The sequence below is a fragment of the Dicentrarchus labrax genome, unplaced genomic scaffold (assembly GCF_905237075.1).
Source record: "Dicentrarchus labrax unplaced genomic scaffold, dlabrax2021, whole genome shotgun sequence".
NCBI lineage: Eukaryota > Metazoa > Chordata > Actinopteri > Moronidae > Dicentrarchus > Dicentrarchus labrax.
In genome coordinates this window covers 20,054,527-20,080,620 of record NW_026136719.1, presented here as the reverse complement: position 1 = coordinate 20,080,620, position 26,094 = coordinate 20,054,527, and the positions used below count along the sequence as shown (strand labels likewise).

General features: G+C 40.5%; 2 protein-coding genes across 2 annotated transcripts in view; one reads left to right on the top strand and one right to left on the bottom strand.

Annotated features, from left to right (window-relative positions):
* Positions 1-950: 950 nt before the first annotated feature.
* cstf3 (cleavage stimulation factor, 3' pre-RNA, subunit 3) lies at positions 951-11,862 on the bottom strand. Its single transcript, XM_051380475.1, has 20 exons — positions 11,651-11,862; positions 10,884-10,988; positions 10,612-10,707; positions 5,993-6,025; positions 5,050-5,147; positions 4,896-4,962; positions 4,773-4,807; positions 4,552-4,678; positions 4,372-4,449; positions 4,094-4,256; positions 3,723-3,832; positions 3,517-3,633; positions 3,201-3,419; positions 3,005-3,107; positions 2,746-2,815; positions 2,446-2,641; positions 2,176-2,326; positions 1,923-2,017; positions 1,758-1,818; positions 951-1,529 (listed from the first exon to the last, which is right to left on the bottom strand). The coding sequence occupies exons 1-20, from the start codon at positions 11,675-11,677 to the stop codon at positions 1,330-1,332; spliced, it is 2,151 nt and encodes a 716-aa protein (XP_051236435.1). The 5' UTR covers positions 11,678-11,862; the 3' UTR covers positions 951-1,329.
* Positions 11,863-13,996: 2,134 nt separating this feature from the next.
* The window catches only part of hipk3b (homeodomain interacting protein kinase 3b), a 39,627-nt gene continuing 27,529 nt past the window's right edge, over positions 13,997-26,094 (top strand). The window contains exons 1-2 of the mRNA XM_051380449.1: positions 13,997-14,354; positions 23,588-24,890. Of these exons, the coding sequence (XP_051236409.1) occupies positions 14,282-14,354; positions 23,588-24,890 (1,376 nt within the window). The 5' untranslated portion in view covers positions 13,997-14,281. The remainder of the gene's footprint in view (positions 14,355-23,587; positions 24,891-26,094) is intronic.

Below are 26,094 nucleotides of genomic sequence, written 5' to 3'. Positions count from 1 at the left end.
CAGTCGTTTTAATCCCTAAGAGCACTTGGCTGCTTTGCCAAATGGTGCAAATTTCAAAGTAGCAATCAGACTTCATTATGTGGCAGTAGAGTGGTGTTCCTACATAGACTGTTTTATGGCACCAGCGACGAGGCTCAGAGCTCAGATATAATACCAACCTTGTCTGAACAAAGGCTGTGCTGGGCAGACAAATAACGACGTCATTCGGTCCAATGAGAAAATAAGCAGCTGACTGATATTGAAAAATTGTTTGTCACAACTAAGGAACTGTTTGAAATAGTTTAAGGTGAAAGGTTTGCCTTCTTTACAACTACTGTAAACATTTTTAGAGAGCATTTTCAATCTTGAAGTCTACATAGCTAAAATGCTAACAGTTTCCCTAAAAGGTCCAGTGTGTAACATTTAGGAGGATCTAAAGAAATGGAATATACTATGTATAATGAATCATAATGTTTCCGATAGGTTAGAAAAAGTCTTTCTATGTCTACGGATGTTGCGGGTCGCCTTTAATGGAGTCCACCATGTTGAACCACCATGTTTCTACAGTAGCCCAGAACTCTGGCTCTGGATAGGGGTGTTGACTACAGCACCGTTGTTTCCCCTTCACCCTTGGAAGGGAAAGGTGAAGCAACTACACTGCTAAATGCTACTAAATCCTACACACTGGTCCTTTAATAAAGGCTATTCAAGGTTTTCAAAGCTATCTGGCTTTTGTGTACAATAGATAAATATAAGCCTATGAAATCCTGCTGTCTTGCATAGAGGGAACCTGATTGTTTGAACAGAGGATGATTGGTACTTTCAGATAAAAAAAAAAAAGTGACATGTGCTGCCCCCTAGTGGTAATGATACAGCCTGTGCCAAAACAAAAGTCATAATAAAATGTCCAGTCACTTTCAGTAAAATAGCAATAAATCATCAGTAATGTCAAATAAAAAGTCAAAATCTGGTTGAATTATTTTCCTCTTTTATTGAAAGGAACTGTGTTTCCTCCAGTTATCTAAAAAAAAAAAAATCCACTTTGCCATCACTGGAACATCACAAGGCCAAAACTGAGCTGTGTGCCAAAATCAATGGTTGGATTAAAAATTTTGTACAGTATAATGGTCAGTCTTTAAAAATAAAAACTGTTGACAAAAAAGCCACAAGAACACTCAGGTGTGCATACTGTATGTATGTCTGTTTGTGTGAGTGTGTATATGTATGCTCGTCTTCGGTACAGAGATCAACGGATGTATAATCTGTCAGACGCACTTAGAAATGTGGACATGTACGTTTACTCCATAGGACCACCTGTTACATTACATTCTTGTAGGATTCAGCGTGTGTTTATCGAATCCTCTTCTGTTGGCGTGCGCGGTAGATGTCGTGTATGGGCGGAGCCACGGCTCCTTTGTCATCCTCCTCATCGGAGTCTGCATTAGGCCTCTTTAGTGACTTGGCAACAGCATGGTTCTCCATGGATCCGTTGCCCTCCCCTCCTGCATCGGGCTGTCTACCAGTGATCAGCTCTACAGCAGCATCAACAGCTGTAGAGACAGAAAAGACATCAGTAACGTGTCAAACGGGGGGCAGAACAAAATTTTGACATTTTATGGGAATTCATCTAGTAGCTGTCAAGATATTTCACTCTGTGTTTGATCAATTGCAGGATGACTGACATTTCCATCACCAGATGGGAGTGTGGCTTGTGTGCTTGTTTGGCTAAAAATAGAAGTGGTCTGGATTGATCGTAAGTGCTGACAAAAGCAACTTACTCTCAGGAAGTGTGCATCTCCTGAAAGTTTCCATGAGCTCATCCACTTGAACAAAAGGACCCTGCAGCGAGAAACAACAACAGACTCGTTGCATTCTCGTAAAACAAACATTTTATTCATTACCAGTAAAAATTAGCTCAGTAGTATTAGGCTGTTGCTACTCACAGTGAAGCACGTAGGTGGAGGGAGCAGCTTCATTAGGACAACAGCAGCTGGGGGGACTGGAAAAACTCCACCAGGGACAGGGTGTAAACCTGGAGCTGTGGGGAGGAACACAGGATGCTAACATCAAAGATGAATCCATTTATGCATTTAGTAAATGTGGAGGAGACAAGGATTCAGTACATGTAAGACAAATGTTAATGAGTTTCACTGATTCTTTATAACATCAAATGGCTATGGGCTACGGGCTACGTACGGGCGAGGTGACGTGGCTGGAAGGGGATCATCTGATTGGTGTCAGGTTTGGGGTACTCCGGTTTACGGTCAGCTTCGTCTTTTTGTGCAGGTGTAGAGGGTGTGACCACAGTCTCTGGGAGCATTGCTGCCAGTTTGGCACGAGACACATCCTGCAAACACCCAGTACAAACAGTTTTAAATATCAGGTGAAAGAAAAGCCTGATGTGTATAACTGCTTTGGAAGCAACAGATGCCATGTAGTGTCAACTATTAAGGGCAACGTGCGCACCTTGTACCCAAGGGCTTTGAGTTCACTAGCAGAGCAGGGATACAGGTCCATGAACTTGTATCTATCTACAAGCAAGGCTGTTTCTTTGCCCTCGTACTCGTCCTTGAAGGCAGTGAATCGCCTGCGCTCCACTTTTAGAATACTGGCCAGGTCTCCTATGTTGCTCTCAAAAGCCAGGAACCGAGCCCAGACCTCGCTGAAGAATAAAAGAGGAACAAACAAATCAGCAAACATCGTCAGGATATGGATTATTATAAATCACTTGCATACATGCAACTTTAACACAGTTCTTGTCATTACCCTGACTTTTCCGGTGACAAGCTTCCTGAGGTGAGGACACGTTCAAACAGAACCCTGGTGTTGTTATCCTCTGGAGAGAGGGGAAAAAAACATGGTTACACAGTTATCTTCCATTACTATGACAATAATGTAAGAGAAATCTTTCATTTTCTGACAGCTGATAACCAGAGCATCACTGCTTAGTTGAACGGATTAGTAGTAAAAAATGTATTTCTTATATTCTGCGGATAAGCTCTCAATTTCATTACACATAACCTACCATTAAGATGCGAGAGGTAATCAATGTATGCCAGTATGTACTCTGGAATGTCACCATATTTCTTCAAACCAAGCTCAAAAATCTTGAAGGCCACCGATTTATCCTGTGTAGAAGAGTTTACAAAAAAAAGGGCAATTTGTAAGATTGATTTTAGTCACACTGTACGTATACAAACCATGGGATCATGTGTCCTTACCTTGCTGCAGTAGTACTCCATCAGTGCTGCTGTCACATACACATGGTGGCGCGTGCGTAAATCCTCTCGGGCCTTTTTGAAGATGGTGCGACCTGATTTGATCCCCTCTGCCCTTCTGGCAAACTTCATGTACTGAATGTAGACCAGTGTGGGGTCAATGTCCTCAATGGCCAGCAGTTTATTATAGATGCTGTGGACCTTCTCATACTTCATGCGACTCTGTGAAGAAAGGAAGAGATTGTATGCTGATGAGTCCCCGTGTCTCTTACTGCCTGACTGATTCCGATTTGTGATGAGTAAACAATTGGATACTCACTTCTTCGTAGTCAGCAAATGAAAAGTACAGTAGCATGTTCTTCTTCAGAAGAGTCCCGATGGCACGTTCGTAGATGTTAGCTGCCTCGTCGCTAAACAGCTTGGAATTATTCATATCCTGAGAGAAAAAACATTTACATTTACAGGACAGTTTTGAGCTTAAGTTGAAAAACACTGAACAGGAGTCTGAAATGTTTGATCTTGTACCCCTTTCTCTGCCAGCAGTTTGCTCGACTGCTCCAGGTACTGTGCTGCCTCATACCATACATCAGGATGGTGGCCGAGCACCAGCAGGCACTGCTCATAGGCAAACATCACTGCCACACAGAGTACAACAACAGGTGATGATTCATAAAATACAGAATCAATGCATCCGAACCATGAGTGAGAAGAAAGGCGTCAACCTGCGCTCTCTAGTGGCTGCAGTCGTACAGGACATGCATTATGTATCGCCATTGATTAAAAAAAAGATTAAAATTGCACACCAGCAAAATTACTGGAATCCCAGTGCCTTTCCAGGCATATGTAGCAGAGATTTACAAACTCTAACACAATATTTCCTGACAACAAATAGTCACCTCTCTTTGTGATGAGGGTCTGGTCTTCTGTGCGCAATGGGTTACTTTTTTCCCACTGGATGTACTTCTTCCACATTTCCACTTGCTGGGCTTCCTGAGGGGAGTTCTGGGGCGGTACCGAGGGCGCATTCCTGTCCAACCCCTTCATCACAGTCTCATACTCCTGAATTATGCAAACCATGCAACAATCTGTATTAGTTTACAAAGACAGCCTGACGTTTTAATAAATAGCACTGGGATTCAAACAGGTCTGTGCTTATTTGTAACACTTGTCTCACCTTTGCCACTCTCCTGGCATTCATGTAGTCTCTACTTCGATCTTCAATCATCTTTTTGGCCAAGTGCACGTTGATTCCCTGTTCATGAAATAACAAGTCAGTCGTTAAACAACTAAAACTCCATACACAAACATATGTGGGTAGACAGATTAAGGCCAGCGGCTCGGGTGGGTCACTCGCCTCTTCATATTTGCTATAATCTCTCCAGAGCTGCTCAATGTTGATCATAGGGTTCACACAGCCTCTCTGGTACACCCGCCGTACTGCAGTGATCCGTTGGTTCTCTGCGTATGAGCCCACAGCCTCACTAATGGAACGCAAAACACAAAAAGGTCAACATTTAAGAGTTGGCTAACGCAGTTAATGAAGTCTCACAATATTACAGGAAAAAAAACACTTACACTCCTTTGAGGAAGTTGATGTAGTCCACCCAAATCTGGGAGAGGAGAGCATAGAAGTTAGGCGATAGCAGTTTACAGAAACTCATATACACCTGTTTTAATGCATAGTTCAGATCTGTGTACCTGGTAAGACATAATCTCCATGCCGATTTTATCCAGGGCAAAGTCGTACGCCTGGGCCATCTTCTCTCTGAGGATAAGAAAATAAACGCATGAAGTAAAATGAGTATTTCACCATATGGCATAATCAATCCCACTAGGATGCATGTTCTCTTACTTGTAGCTGGGCAGCTTTCCTTTGGTCTCTCGAACATATGAGAGGTAGCATTTCCACAGGTCAATGTGCAAGACTTTCATTAGACATCTCTGAAACAACTAGAGGCAAAAATACATGAAGATAAAATAACTGGAATGGACACACAAAAACCAATTTTATATATAGTGTGTATGTTCTACAATACAGCCACCCGTGTTTAGTTCAAACTGTCGTGACGATCACAAGTGCCATATCCCGAGTAGGAGGATTACCAATGCACCCAGGAAAACCCAGAAAAGCCGTTTTTACTTCAGCCCATATGGCAGATTTGGGTGAGTTCCAGGTTTTACTCAGCGCAGTTGTGCAGTGCACTTCAGTTATCCTGCTTCATTAGACAGGCCTCAGATGTGGCCTACATTTCTCAAATGAAAACACCAGTGTTGTTTGATGGATATGAATGTCTGATGTGTCTAACTGAAATTCAGACAAAAACTAAACAGGATACACTCACATGATTTATTAAAAGTGGAAAACCAGTGACAAACACATCAGTTCCAAATCAATGCAGAATACATGTATTAAAAATTCAATCATGGTAATCATTTCTTGACGTAATAATAGAGCTATGGTAGTACAAACTACAGCAGATACAAAATAATGGTTGCAAGTGAATATGCAGGGAAATCATCTCAAACTTAAAAAAAAAAAAACATTCATTTTCAAATAAGACATTTTCTCTCATTTGCACATTGTGCTTGTTAGGACCAAATAAACCATTCACAGGTTTTAGATGCCTTACAACACGATGACGATTTTATTGGAACCTATCGTAACATGTATGCATTTTCTGGCCACAAACCACAAAAATCATACAATTAAGAAGCTAGACTAATTAGAAACAGTCAGAAGACCCTTCCCAGGTATCTACATTACACTAATCAGCTTGAGTGTGATTGACACTTACCTTTTCTACCTTGTCATAGTTTTTAGCCTTGATCTGCAAATAAGAGTGTAAATGCAATATTAATTCAAACGTCTCCTCTACTTTTATGGCTTACAGGAAACATGCATTCATGCAAATGTGACCACTCATTCACACAGACACACACAGGACCCTTAAGATCAACAAAGTGAAATTCACACAAGAATGACAAACTACTTTGAAAAAGGGGGGTTTATTTTCTTTATAGATTGCGCCACATGACCCAGAAACACACCAGTGACCAGGGTACAGAATAAAATCCCAAAATTTCAGAATGCAGATTTTAAATATTAATTTTAAGACAAATACTGAAAAGGTGCCCCAAATCTGAGAAATACAGTATTTGACATTTCAAAAAAATCTCTTCCTTTCAAAGCCTTATGTTAGGGTTTTGCCTGTTGCTGATGAGTATGAAGCAAAGGTCTCCCAACTTCCTCCATTACAGACAGGAGAGGCTGTTTTCTGTGTGGTATTAGCACCTCGGGCCTATGTGGGCAGATCTATTCCATCCCATTGTGTTCACATTACTGTTCTCCACAAAGTGAAAAAGCAGAATTAAACTAGCCTGGAAGTGACTTATAATAAAAGCTTACATGGTACGTAAATATCACCATGGTACAGAGAAACTACAGTGCACTGCTGTGAGATGTTTTCGCAGTGGCTTCAATAAGTAAAACGTTACAATGACAAAAGCTGAATTATTAACAACATAATGGCATTGCTGGTTAAAGTGTAAAGCCACGCCTGCACAATAAGGCTTACAAAATGCTGTCAATAATATTCATACAATATGAACGACTGAATTCCACCTTGTCAGGTTGGTTGAGTGACCTGCTGTAAATAAATTGAAACATAAATGTATCTGTGGGTGTCCTGGTACATTAGTGGAGATGTATATTTAATATACTGTGATTGCAAGCTGGTTCGATCCTCTCTCTCTCTCTCTCTCTGTATCCTGTCACCACTCAACTGTCCACTATTGATCAACAGTCCAAAAAAACACATACAGTATTTATCTGTATCTACATTGGCATCCACAAGTCTGAAGGAAACTGCAACATTTATCAATGCAGGATGAAAAGTTCATTTAGGTAATTTATGCATTTAATGAACAAAGCGATGCAAAATTCCTACATGTTCCTGCATGCATTTCACACAAATGGCCAAAAAAAGAAAAAACCCATTCAAATTTGGGAACCTCTACACTGGACCCTTTTCCAGGAAATGTATTTCTTGAAGATGGATCTTTGTATTAAAAAAAATAAATAAATTCAGTAAATGCCAACTGCAGTTTGGAGTGCCTTTAGGGTACTGTCCCAAAAATACAGATTGACCTAAATTACTTGCTCATTCCAGGCACTGCAACAGCACATCTGACACACTAAGCTTTTCACCTTCATTAGAGAAGAGACCAAGCAAAATGTAACCTCTAGTAGTCAGAGGGGTGTGGTTTTTAGAAAATGCCTCCACTGCTGAAAATTTTTATTTTTAGCCAGCCAGTTAATTCGCCTGCAACATATTATGTTATGTCTCAGATACACAATCTGATATATTTTTTTGTTGTTGACAACTATGAAGGTGTAAACTCTGTAGTCTCCCAGAATCAGTCAAATGTGAGTCTTTACAACAACCGATACAAATCCTAGATGTGTTTCCCTGAGCTACCCTGACATAGATCAGCTCGACCTGCACTTTAGACTGCAATAATGGTATAATTTGCCATAAATACTCCTCCTGGAAGGAAGTTACTGCGCCTCTACAGGCTGCTTTATGGTTGGGTCTTTAGTATTTGGTTACCCAACAGCCCTATAAAGCACAAACTACTATCCTCACTGCCAGAAAAAATGTACAACACACCTATATGATCCCTTAACCAGACTGACAGATTACTTTAATATGAGTTCACATAATAAAGTTAATAATTAAAATATAAACTCAAAATTATGCAAACACATAATGGGAAGTAGGAGGCAGAAAAAGAGGTAGGAAGCAGAAAGAGTAGCGAATCCCATTAGGAAAATAAATCATGTCATCTTCACTATTCGTGAAAGACGACTGCACTGAAATTCTCTCCGGCCAACCCAGTTTCTTAAAAAATGTAAACAGCCATACTGAATAAAAATGATGATGCAGTGAATTTTCACACTACTAAATGATATTGATATTTTTCTATTTTTTTTTGCCATTAACAAATGTGAAACTGTACTAATTCTATAATCCAGCTGTGAATATACAGAACAGATTTGAGTTTGTTTTTTAGTTCCTGCTGGTTTCTCCCGCCCTGACTTTTAAAAAGCATGACTCTTGAAATGGTGTCAAAGACTAGAACATATTTACCACATGTTTAAACATGTTATGAGTGGCAAAAATATAATTCAACAATGAACTATAACGAGCATTGTGTCAGACAGCATGTGCTGGCAACCTACACTCAAGGGCATATTTACTTTTACTGCACTGTTTCTGACAGACAGTTTGTAACTACTACTCTATGAGGGTTTCCAAATTGTTAAACTTATAACCTACATGTAGTACTTACCAAATAAGATAGTTGTCTTAATACTATGAATTGCAAATGAGTTGTAAGTTTAAAATATACTAATATACACACAAGCCATGGACTACAATTCTAATTTTCTGATTAGAATGATCTAATTCACTGGCTTTTAATACAGTGAATAAATCAAACATTGTGCCAATTCAAACGTACAGTCTGTAATTTCAGCAAACTGAAAAACATGCCAATCTAGTATCTTAGGTCGCGTTTCTTGCTAAATAAAAATAGGTGAAAACTGGGAATTGGCTGAAATGAAGTTGTAACAGGTTTTTAATAATATGAATAAAAAAATGATTTAAAGGGATTGGCTTATTCTTGGTATAATCAGCTCCTCGTTTTTTCTGCCCACTTCCGCTCTAACTTTCTATTATTATAATGGTATTTCTATCTGGTGGGAACCTAAAACCAAAAGCCTAATTAATGTGTCTTTAATTTTGTTTCTAATGTTAACACTGATTTCTAATCTGTCAACTATAGATGCACTCGTCATTTAAGTTGTCCCCATACTGCACAGATACTTTAGGTAATTAGCCTCCCACCACAGTGCGAAGCGGCAGCTGTATGAAATTCTTAACGTTTAATTTCAAAAAATGTTTTCTCTGTCTGGGAATATTACAAATATGTTGTTAAAAACATATGGGGGTATTAATGAGGTTGTTTAAACCAATCTAAATATGAACTACCACCTATAAATGTACTTGGTTGACACACAAAGCTTCAGTCGTGTCAGGATGTTGCTGTAATAAGTGCTCTGCTCTGGCTTTTTTTTTTATGTTGTTGCTGGGTGTCATCTTGGTTAGAGGGGGTAATAAGTCAGTAGTGTGGAGGCCGACACTGATGCTGTACTAGCACAAGTACAGTTAGTGCCATCTGTAGGCTAGACTGAATTAATAAAAGGACTGCTCCTGAGAAGCCTAGTCCATTTGGAAAAGGCAGCAACGTGTTCTTTTTCCATTTCATAACATATATATGTGTCCATTTCATTAAAATATCACTCCAGGCCTTTTCTTGCACTGGGTAATCCAAATAGGTGAAGACTGGTATGGGGAATAGGGGGGGCAGGGGTAGCTTCACCCAGGGGAGCAACCCCACAACAACAAACCACAACCATTACAACCTCAACATACAGAAACATTCAATTCACAGCATGGAGTTAATCATTTGCCAGAACCACACACTGGATTTTTAAACTAGAAACTAAATTCTGATGCTTGGTAATGCTGTGCAACTTTGGACAAAGCAATGTGTTTAAAACCAGTTGCAGTTGTCGTCTGCAGAGGTAGAGGGCATCAGAATATGCACTTTCACCAGGTTAGCAAAAAATGATTATGTGGATGGGTAAATGAATCATCCTACCAGTAGCTGATTGCATAATAGCAAAGCCTGTTGATGGCATCATGGTAATTGGGTGGCTTGTCATATATTCAGGAGGGGTGGGGAGAAATGGGCCACACAATCAGAATATTTGTTTATAAAATTACCCGAAAGAAATGACACAGGAGGCAATAAATTGACACGACAAGTGAATAAAAGGCTAATGCACTCCAATACCATTAAAATAGTTTTAATACTGTTGCAGACCAAACATGCAACAAATGCACTTTTACCCCATTTAAATATGACGCAGAGAATATGTATTTTTTTAAATCCTGGGAACATACGAAAAATGTTCTGAAAAAGAAATGGTTAGACCTAATTTCCCCTTTGTGTTTAAAGGCACAATTCTTAATGAGTCTTGCTAGAGCCCGACAATTTAAGTGTTTTTACATCACTCTACGCTCAATCCAGGTCCTTCATTGGGTAGGATATGTAGGATGCGTTCATGTCAAAAGGCAAAATGTCTTTATTCATTACTCTTGTGATGAAAATTATACAGGTTAGAGCTGCAACCATAAAATGTAGCCAGGTCTAGTGATTCAGAACAAGAATTGTGACTTTAAATGCCATTGAATTAAGAGACATTTTGTTTGTGTGAAAATCAGATTGTTGATCATGTTAGAAAAATTCCCAGCCATGCACACTAAAGAAAAGAAAAAGTATTAACCTCAGCTTCAATGAATAGTTTCCAGAATCTGCCAGAACTTGGGAACTGCGTGACAAGTCGCTCATATGTCTTCCTTGCTTTATCTATGGGTTGGTTCTAAAGAAGGAAAATGCATTTACATTCCACACTATTTAACATATGAAGAAGCAATCGTGTGGGGAGAAAAAAATGAAGTGCTTTATATTTTAACAATCTATAACCCCTAGCCTCCCCCCTCCACCCGCTTTCCCCAGTTTGCTTAACCCCAGGAATGCAACTCTGTGTCACTAAACCTGTGCTTCTCGAATCAGAATGCTCCACGCGTCAAGGTCATATGGGTTTTCTTCCAACTTCTTCTCTGCCTTCTTCACCTTCTCTGGAATATACTCTGCCGCAGCCTGCAAGACAACAGAAATGGCACAGGACAAAGGGGTTATGATGCTGAACAGACTTGCAGTGGACTGTGACACAGTGGCTGGAGAGGGCCAACATAACACTAACATACAGGCTTATTATCTAGGGAGGGATTAAGTATTGATTAATGGGCCCTGAATTATTGGCCACGCCCCTGCAGTATGTGGTGAAACACGACCCTTGCGGCTGTTTGATCAGTAAATCAAGTTGCAAACACTAAATACAGTTCTTCAACTGGCTAGCTAGGTCTTTATAGCTGGCACCACTGAGCATCCACCACCGTGAAAACTACAAGAAGTAACGTTGACTAACTTTAAGTCATTGTGCATTAATATTATCAAGTAACTTGCAGGTAATGCTGGTTTACCTCGACGCATTAACATTGGACACATATGCTAGCAACGACAATGCTACCGTTAGCCAGTCAATATGGCGTACGGCAGGCTAAACTCACAGCTTTACGACAAACCCCTAGATATCGGAGTAATTGAGAAGCACTACCTAATACTGACGTATAGAAACTCACAACATTACGCATGTACTGCAGTACAGTTTACTCGCTAACATCCAACAACACACAAGCTAAATGATGCTAACGTTTCAGTGAGGGGTTAGCTTGCCGCTTAGCAGCACTGCATGTAGCTACCTGGTCGGCTGTTCCCTCGGTGGACATGGCTGGAAGAGGAATCTAGGTTAGAAATGTTATGTCAGATGGATTAACGCTCAAATAATAACGTGATGGCAGTTTTAAAAACGACTAAGTAATCGGCATAGCTTCAAAAGGGTCGATCACATTGCCCCTCGAGCAACTCGCTGTTCAATAGCCAATATCTCAAAATGGCGTGAAACCTGTGTTCCGCTCCGCCAACAGCAACAACAATAGCACTTCCGGCGCGAATCCTTCAAAATAAAACACCAATCGTAACAAAACTAATCTGACTGAAACAGCTTAAAATGTGCACAGTGACTGCGCAAATTATATTTTGCGATATAATACAGCATATCCTCACACTATGTAATTTTGTCAGAAAGGAATTGATATAGGTGGTATTTGTTGTACTGTAGCATTTGAATGAATAGTCTTGAGTCGCCTATTTCAAATCAGATGAGGCATCATTTTAGCAGCCTCACATGGGCTTTTTTTTTTTTAATTAGGAGCAGGGGATAAACAGGATGTGTCTTCTATGTTACATTAATCTATGTGCGTGTAGCTCACAGCTCCCCTTGTGCTCACCCCATTCAATACCTACTCCAAAAGGCTAAAGATGTAAATAATGTTTTTCAATGAAAACATGAGCAAATCTTGTTTAACTATTGTGTTGTATATATGTTTATGCATGACAAGCACGTGCCTTCAGGTGACTCATACGCAACTGCAAACCAAGTCGCAGTGGCCATAAGAAAAATACAGCTCTTAATATGTGTAATACCTTATAACTCATATCCATACGGTTTATGTTTGTATGTAGGACTCTACAAAATTGTATTATGGTGACTTAAATCACAAAAATATCATACCGTCAATGGCAATAACCCCACAAAAGCTTGTTTTATAGCCCACTGCACAATGCTGGCCACACTGCTGGCCGGTAGGGGGGGACAAATGATAGCCACCATGAGCGCGCGCTTGTGTGTAACTGGTCAACAACTCCAAACAGACCAGAGCAAAAGACCACAGAGCAGTTACCGGATCACAACTGAACTTTTTGTCACCTATGAAGAATAACACTCATTTTAAATATGCCATAAGGTCTTAGAGTGGAAGTGCTAATTAATAAAGAATAACACTCATTTTAAATATGCCATAAGGTCTTAGAGTGGAAGTGCTAATTAAACAACGTTTTTTTCCCACACTATCCTGAGCTTAACTGTGATTTAGTCTTGGTGGAACCAACATTTGTGGAGCAGAATAAACAAAAATTGAAGATTTTGAGTTGGAAACCTCATGCCCTGACATGATAGTTGGATAATGTGACATTGGTGTAGGTTTGCAGGACAGTGTTAATGAAGTCTTCTTTGTCTCAGTATTAAATAATATATCATGCACAACTGCCTGGGATGAGACTGGGAGTGGGGGCAACATATCCCAGCTCTCCAGGAAGCACCCTTGAGTCTTCCATGAGAAGCTAAAAGAACATACAGGGGGGCTTCTACTCATGTGACCTACTCTGCCTTTCCTATTATACCACCCCAGCTGTGTTTACTCATGAGGTACCAGGTTACTCAAGAAGTGTTCACACCTGCTTTCCAGCTGACCAGGTTTGGAGGCTTGTTGTTTGTAATTGGGGCCGGGGAGGACTGGGAAAGACAAATGCCTTTTGGTGGATTATATTACAGCTGGTCTTCTCAGACAGTGGGGGCTTATGAGCAGCTTACTTTGTCAGCTGGGTGCCTCCTGACTGTCTGGGGAGAGCTTGTGCTCCCCCACTAATTTCCTTAAGAACACTGCTGTTGACCCTTTGCAAAAGAACCGAGAAAATCATTATTATCGTGAGGCTACATTCTTCCATTTTATTTTCAAATATCAAATATGCAGTACATTTTAGAAACGGATAAATGGAGTCACCCTACTGATATCATACATGGCAATATACCAAATGCTGACCTATAACTTTAATTTGTTTTATCAACAAGTCACATGTAGGCGTAAACTGTAACACCCCTGATCACACCAATCCAATCCTTCATTCATCCTCTATATTTTAAAATACAAATAATTTCACATTCACACTTTAGTTTCAGGTTTCAGATTACAGTGATTGCATGAGAAACGAAAATGTTAATTCTCAAACATAAATACCCAATGTGTGTCTTCGTATCGTCTCCCCAAAATGTTTAAATATTGTAATGTTCTTGTTCTTATTAAGATATATTCTCCACTTTTTGTTCTATTACATTGTATATTATTGTATTCCCGAAGCTCTGTGAATGTATCTGCTCGCTAGTCGATTACTCTGGTCTGGCCAATGCCGTCAGTTCAGAAACATTTGCTTGCAGTTGCTAGAGAAAAGGGACATGTTAGAGGCTGGCAGGCCCGCGGAACCGCACGTCTAGTCGGGGTAACGGACACCCTTTCAGAGATGGGCTACTTTGCCCAAAGAGGACGGAGAAGAATTTGAACTGTGTAGCTACAACCTGGGCTCGGCGTGGTGTTTCTGGACGCTTATATGCCGGAGTTATTTAATGTTTAAAATGTGGGAGATGGTGTCGTTACCGAGAGCGAGCTCTCCCTTCCTGTCGTCTAGGACAAGATGGCAGCAGTGCAGGCGAACTGTGCATGGTATGGATTTATAAGTCCATAACATGTTCAGAGAAGCCCTGGATTATACTTATAGTGACTCTATGTGAAGGTAAGTGGTCGAGTGAAGGCTGTTAATGGTGATATTTGTTTAGTTTAACATTTGAAACCATACTTTAAATGTGACGTAATACAAAGTCATAACTTAACTACAAACTCAGCTAGCCAGCTTTTTGGCTGTGTAAGGTTTCAACAGTTTCAACATTTAACATCGTACGTTGCTATTTCTGTCAGCACTTTGCGGTAATGAATTTACTAGTGGTGAGTTATTTTTATTATCTATTTTTGACAAACAGCGATGACGTTAGTGGTAATAATGAACGTGAGTGCAGTGGACTCTCTCTCGTGTTTGCTATTTCACTGTTGTCACGGCGACCCGTTTATTTCTGTTTAACGCGTTGCTTAAATCATTAGCTAACGTTATGTTAGCTATCTGGCGTTAGTAGATTCTTCTACAATTAACCCACCCTGAATGGACAATACGGATCGAGTGACTTAACTTGTGGGTGCTGTATTACTTCATATATGTTCGATAACACTTGCAAGCTAATGTTAACGCTCAACTATTATCATGGGTAACGAAACCTTTAAAATTTTCAAGATCTATGAATGTACTCATGCGGATTTCTTCTGGGTATAAATGTGTACATGTTGTCTAGTAATGCCACCTGTTACTAATCTATAGACATTAAACTGTAAGCGCAATTGTATTAAGGGACCTCAGCGGGTCGTTTAACCTAACGTCACAGGTGTTTATCGTACTGCGTACTGTTAGTTCATGTTATTGAACTAACAGGCTAGAAACCAAGTGCGGCCTGCGGCTAAATCCTGGTCAATGTTTTAAGTCTTATCAAGTATTTTGTTCACTGTGGCTGGTTTCCCGTTCGTTGTTGAGATGGCTCCTCTGCCATCACACGCCTAGCCAGATTGTCAGATATAACGTAAACACACGGTGAAAGATAAATGTTATAAGAATTAAAAAAATGGAATTATTGTCAGGTTAATCCTGATAAACGTAGTAAATAATATACCGATTTTCTTTTTTTTAGACTTACAGCCCATAAACAACTGCATTAAACACTAAATTCAGCTAAGTCTATTACCGACAACCAACTTGATCTTTTACCACGGTGAATGTGGTGGCTTCGTGTTAAACAGGGGATGTATAGGGTTTCGACATCACCAGCAAAACCAAAGTGTCATATATGATTGTAGGCAAGATTGTTTGCATTACCAGCTATTTATGTTGCAGGGACCCATCCCTTGGAGTGTCTGGTCTCACTGAAACTGGATAGAGAAATTCAAGGCTCACAATGTGCCCTGTAGTCCTAAAAGTTAATGTAGTTTCCCTGTCCCTTTATGATAGAAGCACTTCTTCTTTTGTGGGCCTGATATGACTTAAGTAACATTGCAATAACCTATTGTTGAAAATTCCAGTGGTATAACAGGCACTGAATGGAAGTTTTGACTGGTTTTTCTTTTAAAGAAGACATGGCTGCTTAGTTTGGTCTTAAAAGTATATTGCAGTATATTTTAAACTTTTCTTGTTACTGGACCCAAGATCATTGCTGTTTTTACTTGTCATTTTTATTTTATTTTATAGAACACTACTCTAAAACAAATCGTACCAACAGCCATCAACTAATGTTTACTCAGCTTTGGTCCAAGTTGTGTGTAGAGATGAGCTGGTATTCAAGTTTTACACTTTCTAAAAAAATATTCATGATAGTGAATCTGCCTCCATTTACTACATGTGGATTCTGTGAACCTTTTGAGATAGCACTATGAGTACTAACAGTGCGCCACTGTACTGCTATGTTTGTGTGATTCCTCTTTGCATAGATACTCCTGTCTACAGTGCGTGTGGCACATTCCTCAGCTTATCAGTAGTAAGGCCACGAAGGCAAGGTTGTGGGTGATAATGATACCAGCAATGCCAGAAGAAAGTCGGCACAGTGTGGCCGGTCAATAAATGTGTAAACAGTGTTTTCCCCTACGATAATTGGTAATTAGTGGGTAATGTTGGTTATTAATGGGGTTGGGGACTTGGGAACATGTTGTCAAGTGATGTCATGCTGCACTGATCTGATATACTCGAGGCAGCTGTACTGCATTGTGGCCACCTTTTAAAGACTGGTTTCTGAGTGATGTCATCTTGAGCAGTACGTGACATTGGGGCAGTAAACAAAACAAAATGATTGAAAGTCAATGGGGAGAGTACCATGACAAGAAGATGTGAGGTAACTCACAAAAATGATGGGTGGAAAAAGTCCCAAGAAGTAAACATCTGTTCCAGCACACAGTACACAATTACCTATATGCATCCAATGATCTGGTCAGAGTCCTGGCTTTTAATAACACAGTAGATGTTTTTGTCCTGAAACTGGTGAGGAAAAAATATCAGGTTTCAAGCTCCTGTGTTTATGGCCGTTTTTAATGAGTAGTGTAACAGTTAGTGTGGGTCTAAGATCAATGTTTTGCTGATCGATGTAAGGGCTTGTTGTTGGGTGTAGTATTTCAGTCTGTGCAACTTCGTGACAGCTGTTACATGTTTGATAGAGGCAACAGACCGGTGGCTTTGAAAGCAAAATGCATTAATTTATTTTTTACAGAAAAAATAAACACAAACGGTCAGTTTCATGTGTGTAGTCTGTTTTCATGTTTCCCTGTAGCTGATAAATAATTTTACTTGTTAAATTTTATATAGTGCTCTAAGTGTAATCATACCGTGAGTAGACTAACTGGTACTCTTGTGGTGCTTGTAAACAGCATTCACTAACCCTTTATCATAATAGTCAACCGTACAGTACATTGCCTGTGTACAGGAGCTAATCCAACAAGGAGAATACTTCTAAATGATAGTCATAAGTTCAGTCGCAATACCATGTGGTCACATGCTTTAGAAAATAGAGGGCCTTTTTATCTAATAAGCATAGAAGATCATGTTCACGAGACACAGGCAAAGCACCACAGTGTGAAGGGAAGTTTTGGGACTGTGAGTCCAGACAGCAACCCCTGCTTAACGCTCAAGGGATGGCAACTGCAGGGAGCAGAGAGGGACTGAAGTTGGTGCTTTCATTTCTACTATAACAGTCGGCATTTGGTATCATCGTCTGAACTGAGCAGTAGCCAAGAAGACCTCATTGCATTAATTTATAAATAACCAACGTGTTATCGGTCACGTTGGGTGGATAAAATTAAAATCACGAGTAGCCAAAATTAGTTTTATCTTTTAAACTGGGAAAAAAACAATTTGGTATACTGAGATTTATAGACACACAAAAAAACATTTAAAGCATACTAAGCAAATGTTCTTTTCTATTTATTTATTTATTTGATTGCATGGAATGTGGTGATCAGGGTCAGTGATCATGCATCCTTAAAAACTTGGAAATTTAGAGACTAGTTTTCCACTCATTGACAATGGCCAGAAATCTTGGAAATAATTTATGTTGTCCTGGAAAATTGTAATTGTATTTTACAAAGGTGGTTTACCAAATGCAGAAGGGGAAAATGCTCCCTTTTCATTCCCCATGTCGATAAATCTAGCTGTTCAAACCAGACATGAGGCGGAATGGATTTGCAGTGATCTTTTCAATGGCTAGACTATTTTTCCAGAGCCATAAATGGAATTCTCTGAGAAGCCCAGTGGAAATGCTGTAAATAGTCGTATCTAGCCTATTAATGATCAAATTTGTTGTTGTGGTTGTTAAATACATGCACAGAAATGTTTATTGTATGTGCAACAAACAGCCAAGTGATCCACAAAAGCAAGCTAACTCTTGGTATCCGATAAACACTTACCACCTACCTGTAATGTACCTGAAACACCTCACCATGAACCCGGATCATTTGGAAAAAAAAGGGTCAATACAAGGCCTAGTGGTAAATTATATGAAATATCCTGGAAAGGTCCTGGGAGAAAAAAAGAGTGGGAACCTAGAATGATTGAAAACTTTAAGTTAATGCTGTTGTTGCTTTGTAGAAACCACTTAGCTATCAACAGATCAAACATCTAGACATCTAAACATCTGGACTAGGCCTCTGTGTTTTGACACACGCGTTACGTTTGGCTATAGGTATGTTCTTCATTAGTTAATGCTTCGTCATTTTTTAGACACATAGGGAAACAAAAGTGTTCTAAAAAGAAGGTAACAGACTTGCTGAATTTAATGTTAATGCCGTTGTATCTGTATATGAGCTGTCAGCCTAAAAAAAAGCTGTGTTCTCTTTACCAATTGCTAATAATATTGCTTGTACTGGCTGATTACTGAGACTATATAGATTAGAGTAAATATATTTGTGATTAAAAAATGGTGTCACAGGGGAAAATCCTGTCTTCAGTTCTGAGTGGAATTTGTCATTGGTGTTAGATCATATTATGACCACTGACAGGTGAAGTGAATAACACTGATTATCTAGTTACCATGGCACCTGTCAGTGGGTGGGATATATTAGGCAGCAAGTGAACATTTTATCCTCAAGTTAATGTGTTAGAAGATTTGAGCGACTTTGACAAGGGCCAAATTGTGATGGCTAGACGACTGATTCAGAGCATCTCCAAAACTGCAGCTCTTGTGGGGTGTCCCGGTCTGCAGTGGTCAGTACCTATCAAAAGTGGTCCAAGGAAGGAAAAGTGGTGAACCGGAGCCAGGATCATGGCATCAGTGAGGGTCCATGCTCATTGATGCACGTGGGGAGCCAAGGCTGGCTAGGGCTGGGTATTGTTAAGAACCTCACGATTCGATTTGATTTTGATTCTTTAGGTCACAATTCGATTCGATATCGATTCGATATTGATTTAAATGCTTCAATATCGATTCAGTAATAAGTAGAATTATAATATATTAGAGTACCTGTTGATAATTTCAAAAGCTTCGGGACATCGACTTCCGTCATGTGTTTGCATGTCGGTATGGCGTACCGTGGTTCGAGTGGGTATACCATCTTCTTAAAACCCCAGTGTCGGCTTAAGTGGTTGCGCAAATTTGTTGTGTTATTGCAGTATTTTAGTACTGCTGGCACAGCTTACACACTACCTTACTTTTGTCTATTTCCTGTGTTCTGGGTTTACACTGGAATCCAAAATGACTCCGAACGTCTGCTTTTAAAGTTGAATGTGCTGGTTTAACACTGCTGCTAGCTGCTTCGGTTGCCATGTTGTTGTTGTGGGGTCGAGTGCGGCCTCCGTCCGTACAATGCAAATCACACAAAGGTGTTGCTCACCGCGCCCCCACTGGCCAGGGGCTTGAATCGATTCAGAGGATTTAATGAATCGATATTGAATTGGGAACAAATACATTGCAGTGCACTGATGAATCGATATTTTTACCCACCCCTAAGGCTGGCCCATGTGGTCCGATCCAACAGACGAGCTACTGTAGCTCAAACTGCTGAAAAAGTGAATGCTGGTTCTGATAGAAAGCTGTCGGGACACGCTGTTAATGTTATGCCGTGATCCAGTAGCATAATAAGTTTTGTTTATATATGTTTTAATAAGGGTATCTAAGTTTTGTTTGTCTATTCATTTGAACTTTTTGGAAGTTTGTTGTATTTTATATTGTCCTCTATATATTATTTCTGTTTCTTCAACAGAAATCAGAGCTACCTAACAGAATGCATGATGACATTATTGCACAAGAGTGTGAATGCTTAATGTACCTGTTTTGATCTTCTGTAGGATGGCAAACATTTAGAGTTCACACATGTTCCAGAGTCTAAGCTCCTTGGATCACAGCAACACTGTGCTTTGCTTTTAGCTGTGAAATCAAGCCACATGGCCATGAGTAGTTTGTACAGCTACTGACTGACTTGCAGAATACAGCACACTGGCCTGGGTTTTGTGTCGTATTGCCTCTCATCTATCAGCCTTACTGATAAATGTGAAAAACTGAAAAAAAAAATTATGGGTGAAGCAGTTAATTCAAATTATTTTTTTTAAACGATGAAAAAAAACGTCTGAATCATAAAATCAAGATTTAAACTACAAATACTATAATGATATACAGCTGCTAAGGACTCTGTAAAATGAATTATTGTCTCATATGTGAAGGGACCCTAGTGATAAGATATCATGTGGTTTAGTTTTGTTGACGTTTTTGAAATGTCTTTTGAATTAACATTACATTCAAATGTAAACATAACCCCTGACTGCAGATTAGATTAGTGCATGTATTTGGAGAAAATGGGATGGAAAGATCCCCCACAACATGGTGTGACTGCCATCACCTGTTCGTCCTCTTACTATTATTTCCGTGTGTTAAGACAGTTTTTCTTTTGTCCCTCAGTACCATTTGCCCATTATGGACAGGTGTCTAGTGTTTATTTTCTGGACAATTTAATTTTGAGTGGGCCAGGGTCAAAAGTTCAACTGTGAGCAATTACTTAGCAGCTCAAGGTTGCTGGAAAGGTTCTAAAGCTTTGAAGGTAATGCAATGCCACTGGAGGAGCCTCATGGCTGACCAAGGCAGTATCTGGCTTCAGATGGTAATAATAGCAGCAGCTGCCATTCTTTTGCCTTTGAGACAACAAAGGATGTCTACTTCACATCCTTGTGTCAGAATTCTCGTGACAATTTAGTGATTGTATTTGTGTGACTAGGGAAATTAACCGATGTCCATGTTAAGTTTTGTTTTAAATTCAATTTGAGTGTTCTGTTACACTAAGCTGGTATTCAAATCTAGACATCCTGACTGCTCAGTTGGTGAGAGTGGTCCAAGAGCAGACTCCCTCTGTCTGGGGACTCTGGCACCAGACAGCATGCTCTTCATCTCCAGACCAGTCAATTAACATCTCGATTCCCCAGGCAGTTTCATTTGGAAGTCATGAAAAAATACTTGGCTGTGGCTCTGCAATATTGAATTTGGCATTGCTATATCACAGAGGAAAAAACATGAGGCAAGCTAAATAAATGCTTGGTAATCTCAGTTTTTTGTAACAGCAATCTCTATTAGCAGGCACATACTTGAAAATAGTGCAACACAGTTCTTGGGTCTCGATATGGTATGGCTATAGTCCTGCCATGTGGTTACATTTTTGATTTGTTAATTGCATCGTTAATAACAGAACAATGGTAAGGAAAAGGAGGTAACCCCTTACTGCACATCCTCTTGTGGTTTATTATAATGTAGTCCACCTTTTGTGCAATTTGAGAAATATATAGGTTAAGAAACAGTAGGTTTGAAACATGGATAAGGCATAAACAGCCTTAATGTGCACTTAGTTGGGACATGATTGGCTACTAATGAGGCAGATACAATGCATCCCTGAACTTAACTCTGTCTGCAGTCTGCACTCTGAGTGTCTTGCAGTTGGCTTGGGTGTGTCCTATGAACTTTTGATCTTCTGAGTGCTGTACTTGGACTTTGATCCATATGGTCCACAACATAGACAAATGCATCTTTGCTGTTGCATTATTACTTCCTCATATGTGTGAAGCTTCGACAGAAAGTTAGAATTGGTTGAAACATACTAGCTTGTGCATTAAAACAGCACAAAGTGCGGTAATACTGTAACGCCATCATGTACATTGCTATATGCCAGTGTCTTTTTAACTCTGATTTAGGAGTGCCGAAGTTGTAATTCTACACATAGTGTCTGTAATGAATAATGGAGACCATCTCAGGGCCCTAAATTACAGGCAGCACAACATAAACATAGGTGTGTTAGCAACTGCCCCAACAACAATTAAGCAAATCCTAGTACACACAGAGGAAGAGGTGGGGTACTATCTAATTTAACATTAAGACATACAGAGACAGGCAAAACATTCACTCACACACCTTTGGGTAATTTAGAGTCTCGAATTCATCCAACCCACATGCTTTTGGACTGAGGAAACCTAAACTGGCACAGGGAGAAAAGCCCCAGCCAGCTGCCATAACATGATAATTAAAACTAACAGTCTCAAATCCATTTAGCTTTATCTGTTATAGAATGAAAACGTTTGTGACACTGAGGTAGGCTTTCAGACTGGACAACCGGGACATTATCTGTAGGTGAGCCAGTGTGGCCAATTTCAATTTCCCCATGGAACACTTCCAGTTTTGTTTTCATTCATGACCAAGATGGTTGCTCTTTTGGGCCCTGCTTGGGATAATTTGATAAATTGTTTCAAACAGAGAAGATGGTAAACAGTGCCACCAAAACAGTAACACAGGGTGTGCTTGAGCAAAGAGCTGTCAAGGGAATAGGTTGACCTTATCTTGCTGCTCAGAATAGAGTCAAAGGGGTGGCTCACAACATTAGTGTTATCACAACACAAGTGTTTCCCATCAAGGATATTTATTTTAGGAGAGTCTACAGGGGCACTAAGAGCCCAAACCTGACTCACTTACTAGATTTTTGAATGAGTGGGGCTAATAAGGCATTAAAATTATGGTGGCACTAGTAAGACGTGCTTGTTCATACACAGCACTCAGAACATTGATTAAGATTAGTCTAATTTGGTTTTTACATAGGTTTTTAACATGGCTCTGTAAATGCACTGTTGATTAAACTATGGAAACCTTTGGGGATGAGCTGCTTGTATCTCAGTGAATGTGCCTTGGGATTTAAGTAGGTCATAGACTCCAGCTTGGCACACAGACAGTGTCTGATAAGGTCACTGTGCCAGTTTTGAATATGGATTTTTAAAGATGGTCAGGATAATGCAACTTGGTATTTTACTTCATTGCTCTCTTTCTGTTGCACATAATTGAGTTTCAGAATATTTCACCAAGATTTGATGGTCTCTGTGAGCACAAAGTGCTTATCTTCCCTCAAACGCACACACGCATGATGGGGGAAGAGGGTAAAATAAACCACATCTTAGGTAATTGGAAACGTAGGCCTGATGATGCTTTGTGACTTTATTTTCTCTCTTTGTCTGTCTCGTATCCTTTCTCCCTCTCTATTGGTTGCCTAGAGACCCACAGTAGGATGGAAATGGCAGGAAAAGGTCAGGCAAACCTTTGAGAAGTTAGTCATCTACTGTGTGGAGGTGTTGGTGGGATTTCAGTGGATAGGGCAGAATGGCGTCCTCAAGCTCTCCACTACAACATGTTATCTTGCCCTAATCCCTTTGATGTATGTGTTTGGGGTGATGGGTGGATAGATGTTGGTGGGGCGTGAGTAGTTGTGATGTCATCAGGTAGGAGGAAGTAAAACACATACAGTAATAGAAGGATGGTGTTTTGGACACATAGTAACTTAAACTCACCCTGGCACAATTTTATGTAATATGCTAAAATGATTGTTTATTGAAGATAACTAATGATAATATTGCTTTATTCTCTGTCTCTGCAGGTATGGCCTCACAAGTCTTGGTCTACCCACCACACATTTATCAAACCCAGACAAGTGCCTTTAGCAGTGTGAAGAAACTCAAAGTTGAGCCCAGCAGCTGTGTGTACCATGAGAGGGCACACCCGCGGACTTATCTGAACAGCAGAACCCTTGGCATTGTGCACCCAACAAAACAAGCCCACTCGTTTGTGAGCCGAGACTTGGCAGTGGGCGTGAAAGTGCGTGGAGGACAAGAGTACCCGGTGCAGACGGTGGTGGTGCGTGGCATACAGAGACAGCAGCCTGGTAAAAGAGGAGAAGGAGGAGGTCCAGGCCCAGCTGCGGCCCACCAGCAACAGGACGCAGGGGTTGTCCACTCGCAGGGCAAGGAGCAGCAGCAAAGAGACACAGCAAGTGGGAGCAGTGGAGCAACAGGGGCAGGAGGAGGGGGAAGGGGAGAGGGCAGCAGTGGAGGAGGTGAGGGAGGTGGAGAGGAGGAGGGTGACAGAGAAGAGAAGTGTGGAGGTTTGAACTCAGCTGACAGCACTCAGCGATGTGGGCTGAAACGTAAAAGTGAGGAGTTGGATAACCGAGGGAGCACCATGCAGATTGTGGAGGAACTGTCAATGTTGCCTGCCATGTTGCAAACAACGAATGTGGGGAACGCATCCATGACCGCGTCTGCGGCCGTGGGGGCTGGAGGGGGCGCCTCAAAACAGGGTGTAGGGCCTGGGGGTGCAGCGGGTGGGACAGGAGGAGGGGATGGGGACTATCAGGTAGTACAGCATGAAGTTCTGTGTTCCATGAAGAATACTTATGAAGTGCTGGATTTCTTGGGACGTGGCACATTTGGCCAGGTTGTAAAGTGCTGGAAGAGGGGCACAGGTGAGGTAGTGGCTGTGAAGATCCTGAAGAACCACCCTTCCTATGCGCGGCAGGGTCAAATTGAAGTCGGCATCCTCGCTCGTCTGAGCGGGGAGAATGCAGATGAGCACAACCTGGTGCGGGCCTTTGAATGCTTCCAGCACCGCAGCCACACCTGTCTGGTGTTTGAGATGCTTGAGCAGAACCTGTACGATTTCCTGAAGCAGAATAAATTCAGCCCGCTGCCCCTGAAAGTGATCAGACCTGTACTACAGCAGGTAGCTACAGCTCTGAAAAAGCTGAAGAGCATGGGTCTGATTCATGCAGACCTCAAGCCAGAGAACATAATGCTGGTGGACCCAGTGAGGCAGCCCTATAGGGTGAAGGTGATAGACTTTGGTTCAGCTAGTCACGTGTCCAAAGCAGTGTGCTCCACGTACCTCCAGTCTCGGTACTATAGGTGAGTACAAAAAAGGAGAAGAAGATTTTTGACAATATTTGACAAAGCGTGTTTGAGTTCAGTGCAATGTAGACTAATTTCAGTCTCTGTTGGTGTCCAGACCGCCAAATCTAGGTTACAAAAATGTCCTTCCTCTAGCAAAACAAGGAAATGTCTCCCATACGGCACAACATCCTGTCTATTTAGGAGCCACATACCACAGAGTCTGAAAAAAATGTGACCCTTACTAGCAGGCTACAGGCTGACTGAGTTCCCTACTGCCTGGGAAAGGAAATGTACTGCAAGACTTTAAAACAGTTACACAAAAACTAAATGTTTAATTGACTATGTGGTTGTATTTGCATTCAGGGTGGAGCTACTTTGGCCTTAGGAGTTGAAAGGATTTACAGAGATTATGTTATGACAGAAAAAAAAAAGAATATGACAATATTTGACACTAATACAAAGCGTGAACAGTTAGATTAAGTCAAGAAGGTGGGGAGAGAAAATGCCATTCCAAACATAAGTATGTTGTTACAGGCTCTATGGCATGTCCACTACATAATTTATCCTATAAGGACTCTGTGTTTCTGATGGTCTTGGATGTGCCTAGCAAAACCAGCACGACAAATTACCTTTGGCATTATGTTATGAGTGCTTTAGTTTGATCGGAAAAACAGGCCTGAAATGGTATCAACTGTTGCGTAAGAGGCAGGAGTGACCCAGTTCCCTGTTTGGTTAGTACCTTTCCCTGGTTTGCATAAAGACTGAGATGATAAGAAAATATAAAGTCATTTTGCTTTTTTATGGCAGCATTTACATGAAGGTTTGACTCCCTTTGAGGCATGCATGCTTGTATTTTTGTGCATGTTTCAGAAAGGGTAAATTGTTTTGTTATAGAAATAGTTAATAGGCGTGGAGATGCACACAATTGGTACAATCTTGGGGAAAAAATGTTGTTGAGCTGCTCTCTTTTTTTTACATGGTGAAATTAATAAATTATATTGACATTGATATTTTTATGGTCCCACACAGTTTAACTATACCTTGTGGCTGGACGGATACTTCTTACCACCCAAAGCTTGACATAGTTAATCCTAGCAAATAGGATTTTGATCTCATCATGGCAATATATGCTTGGTGCACAGGTGGCATGACTAATGTTGTTAAATCATTTGAATTCAAACCTTGGCATCTGGTGTACACTCTGTTCATTAGAGGTAGT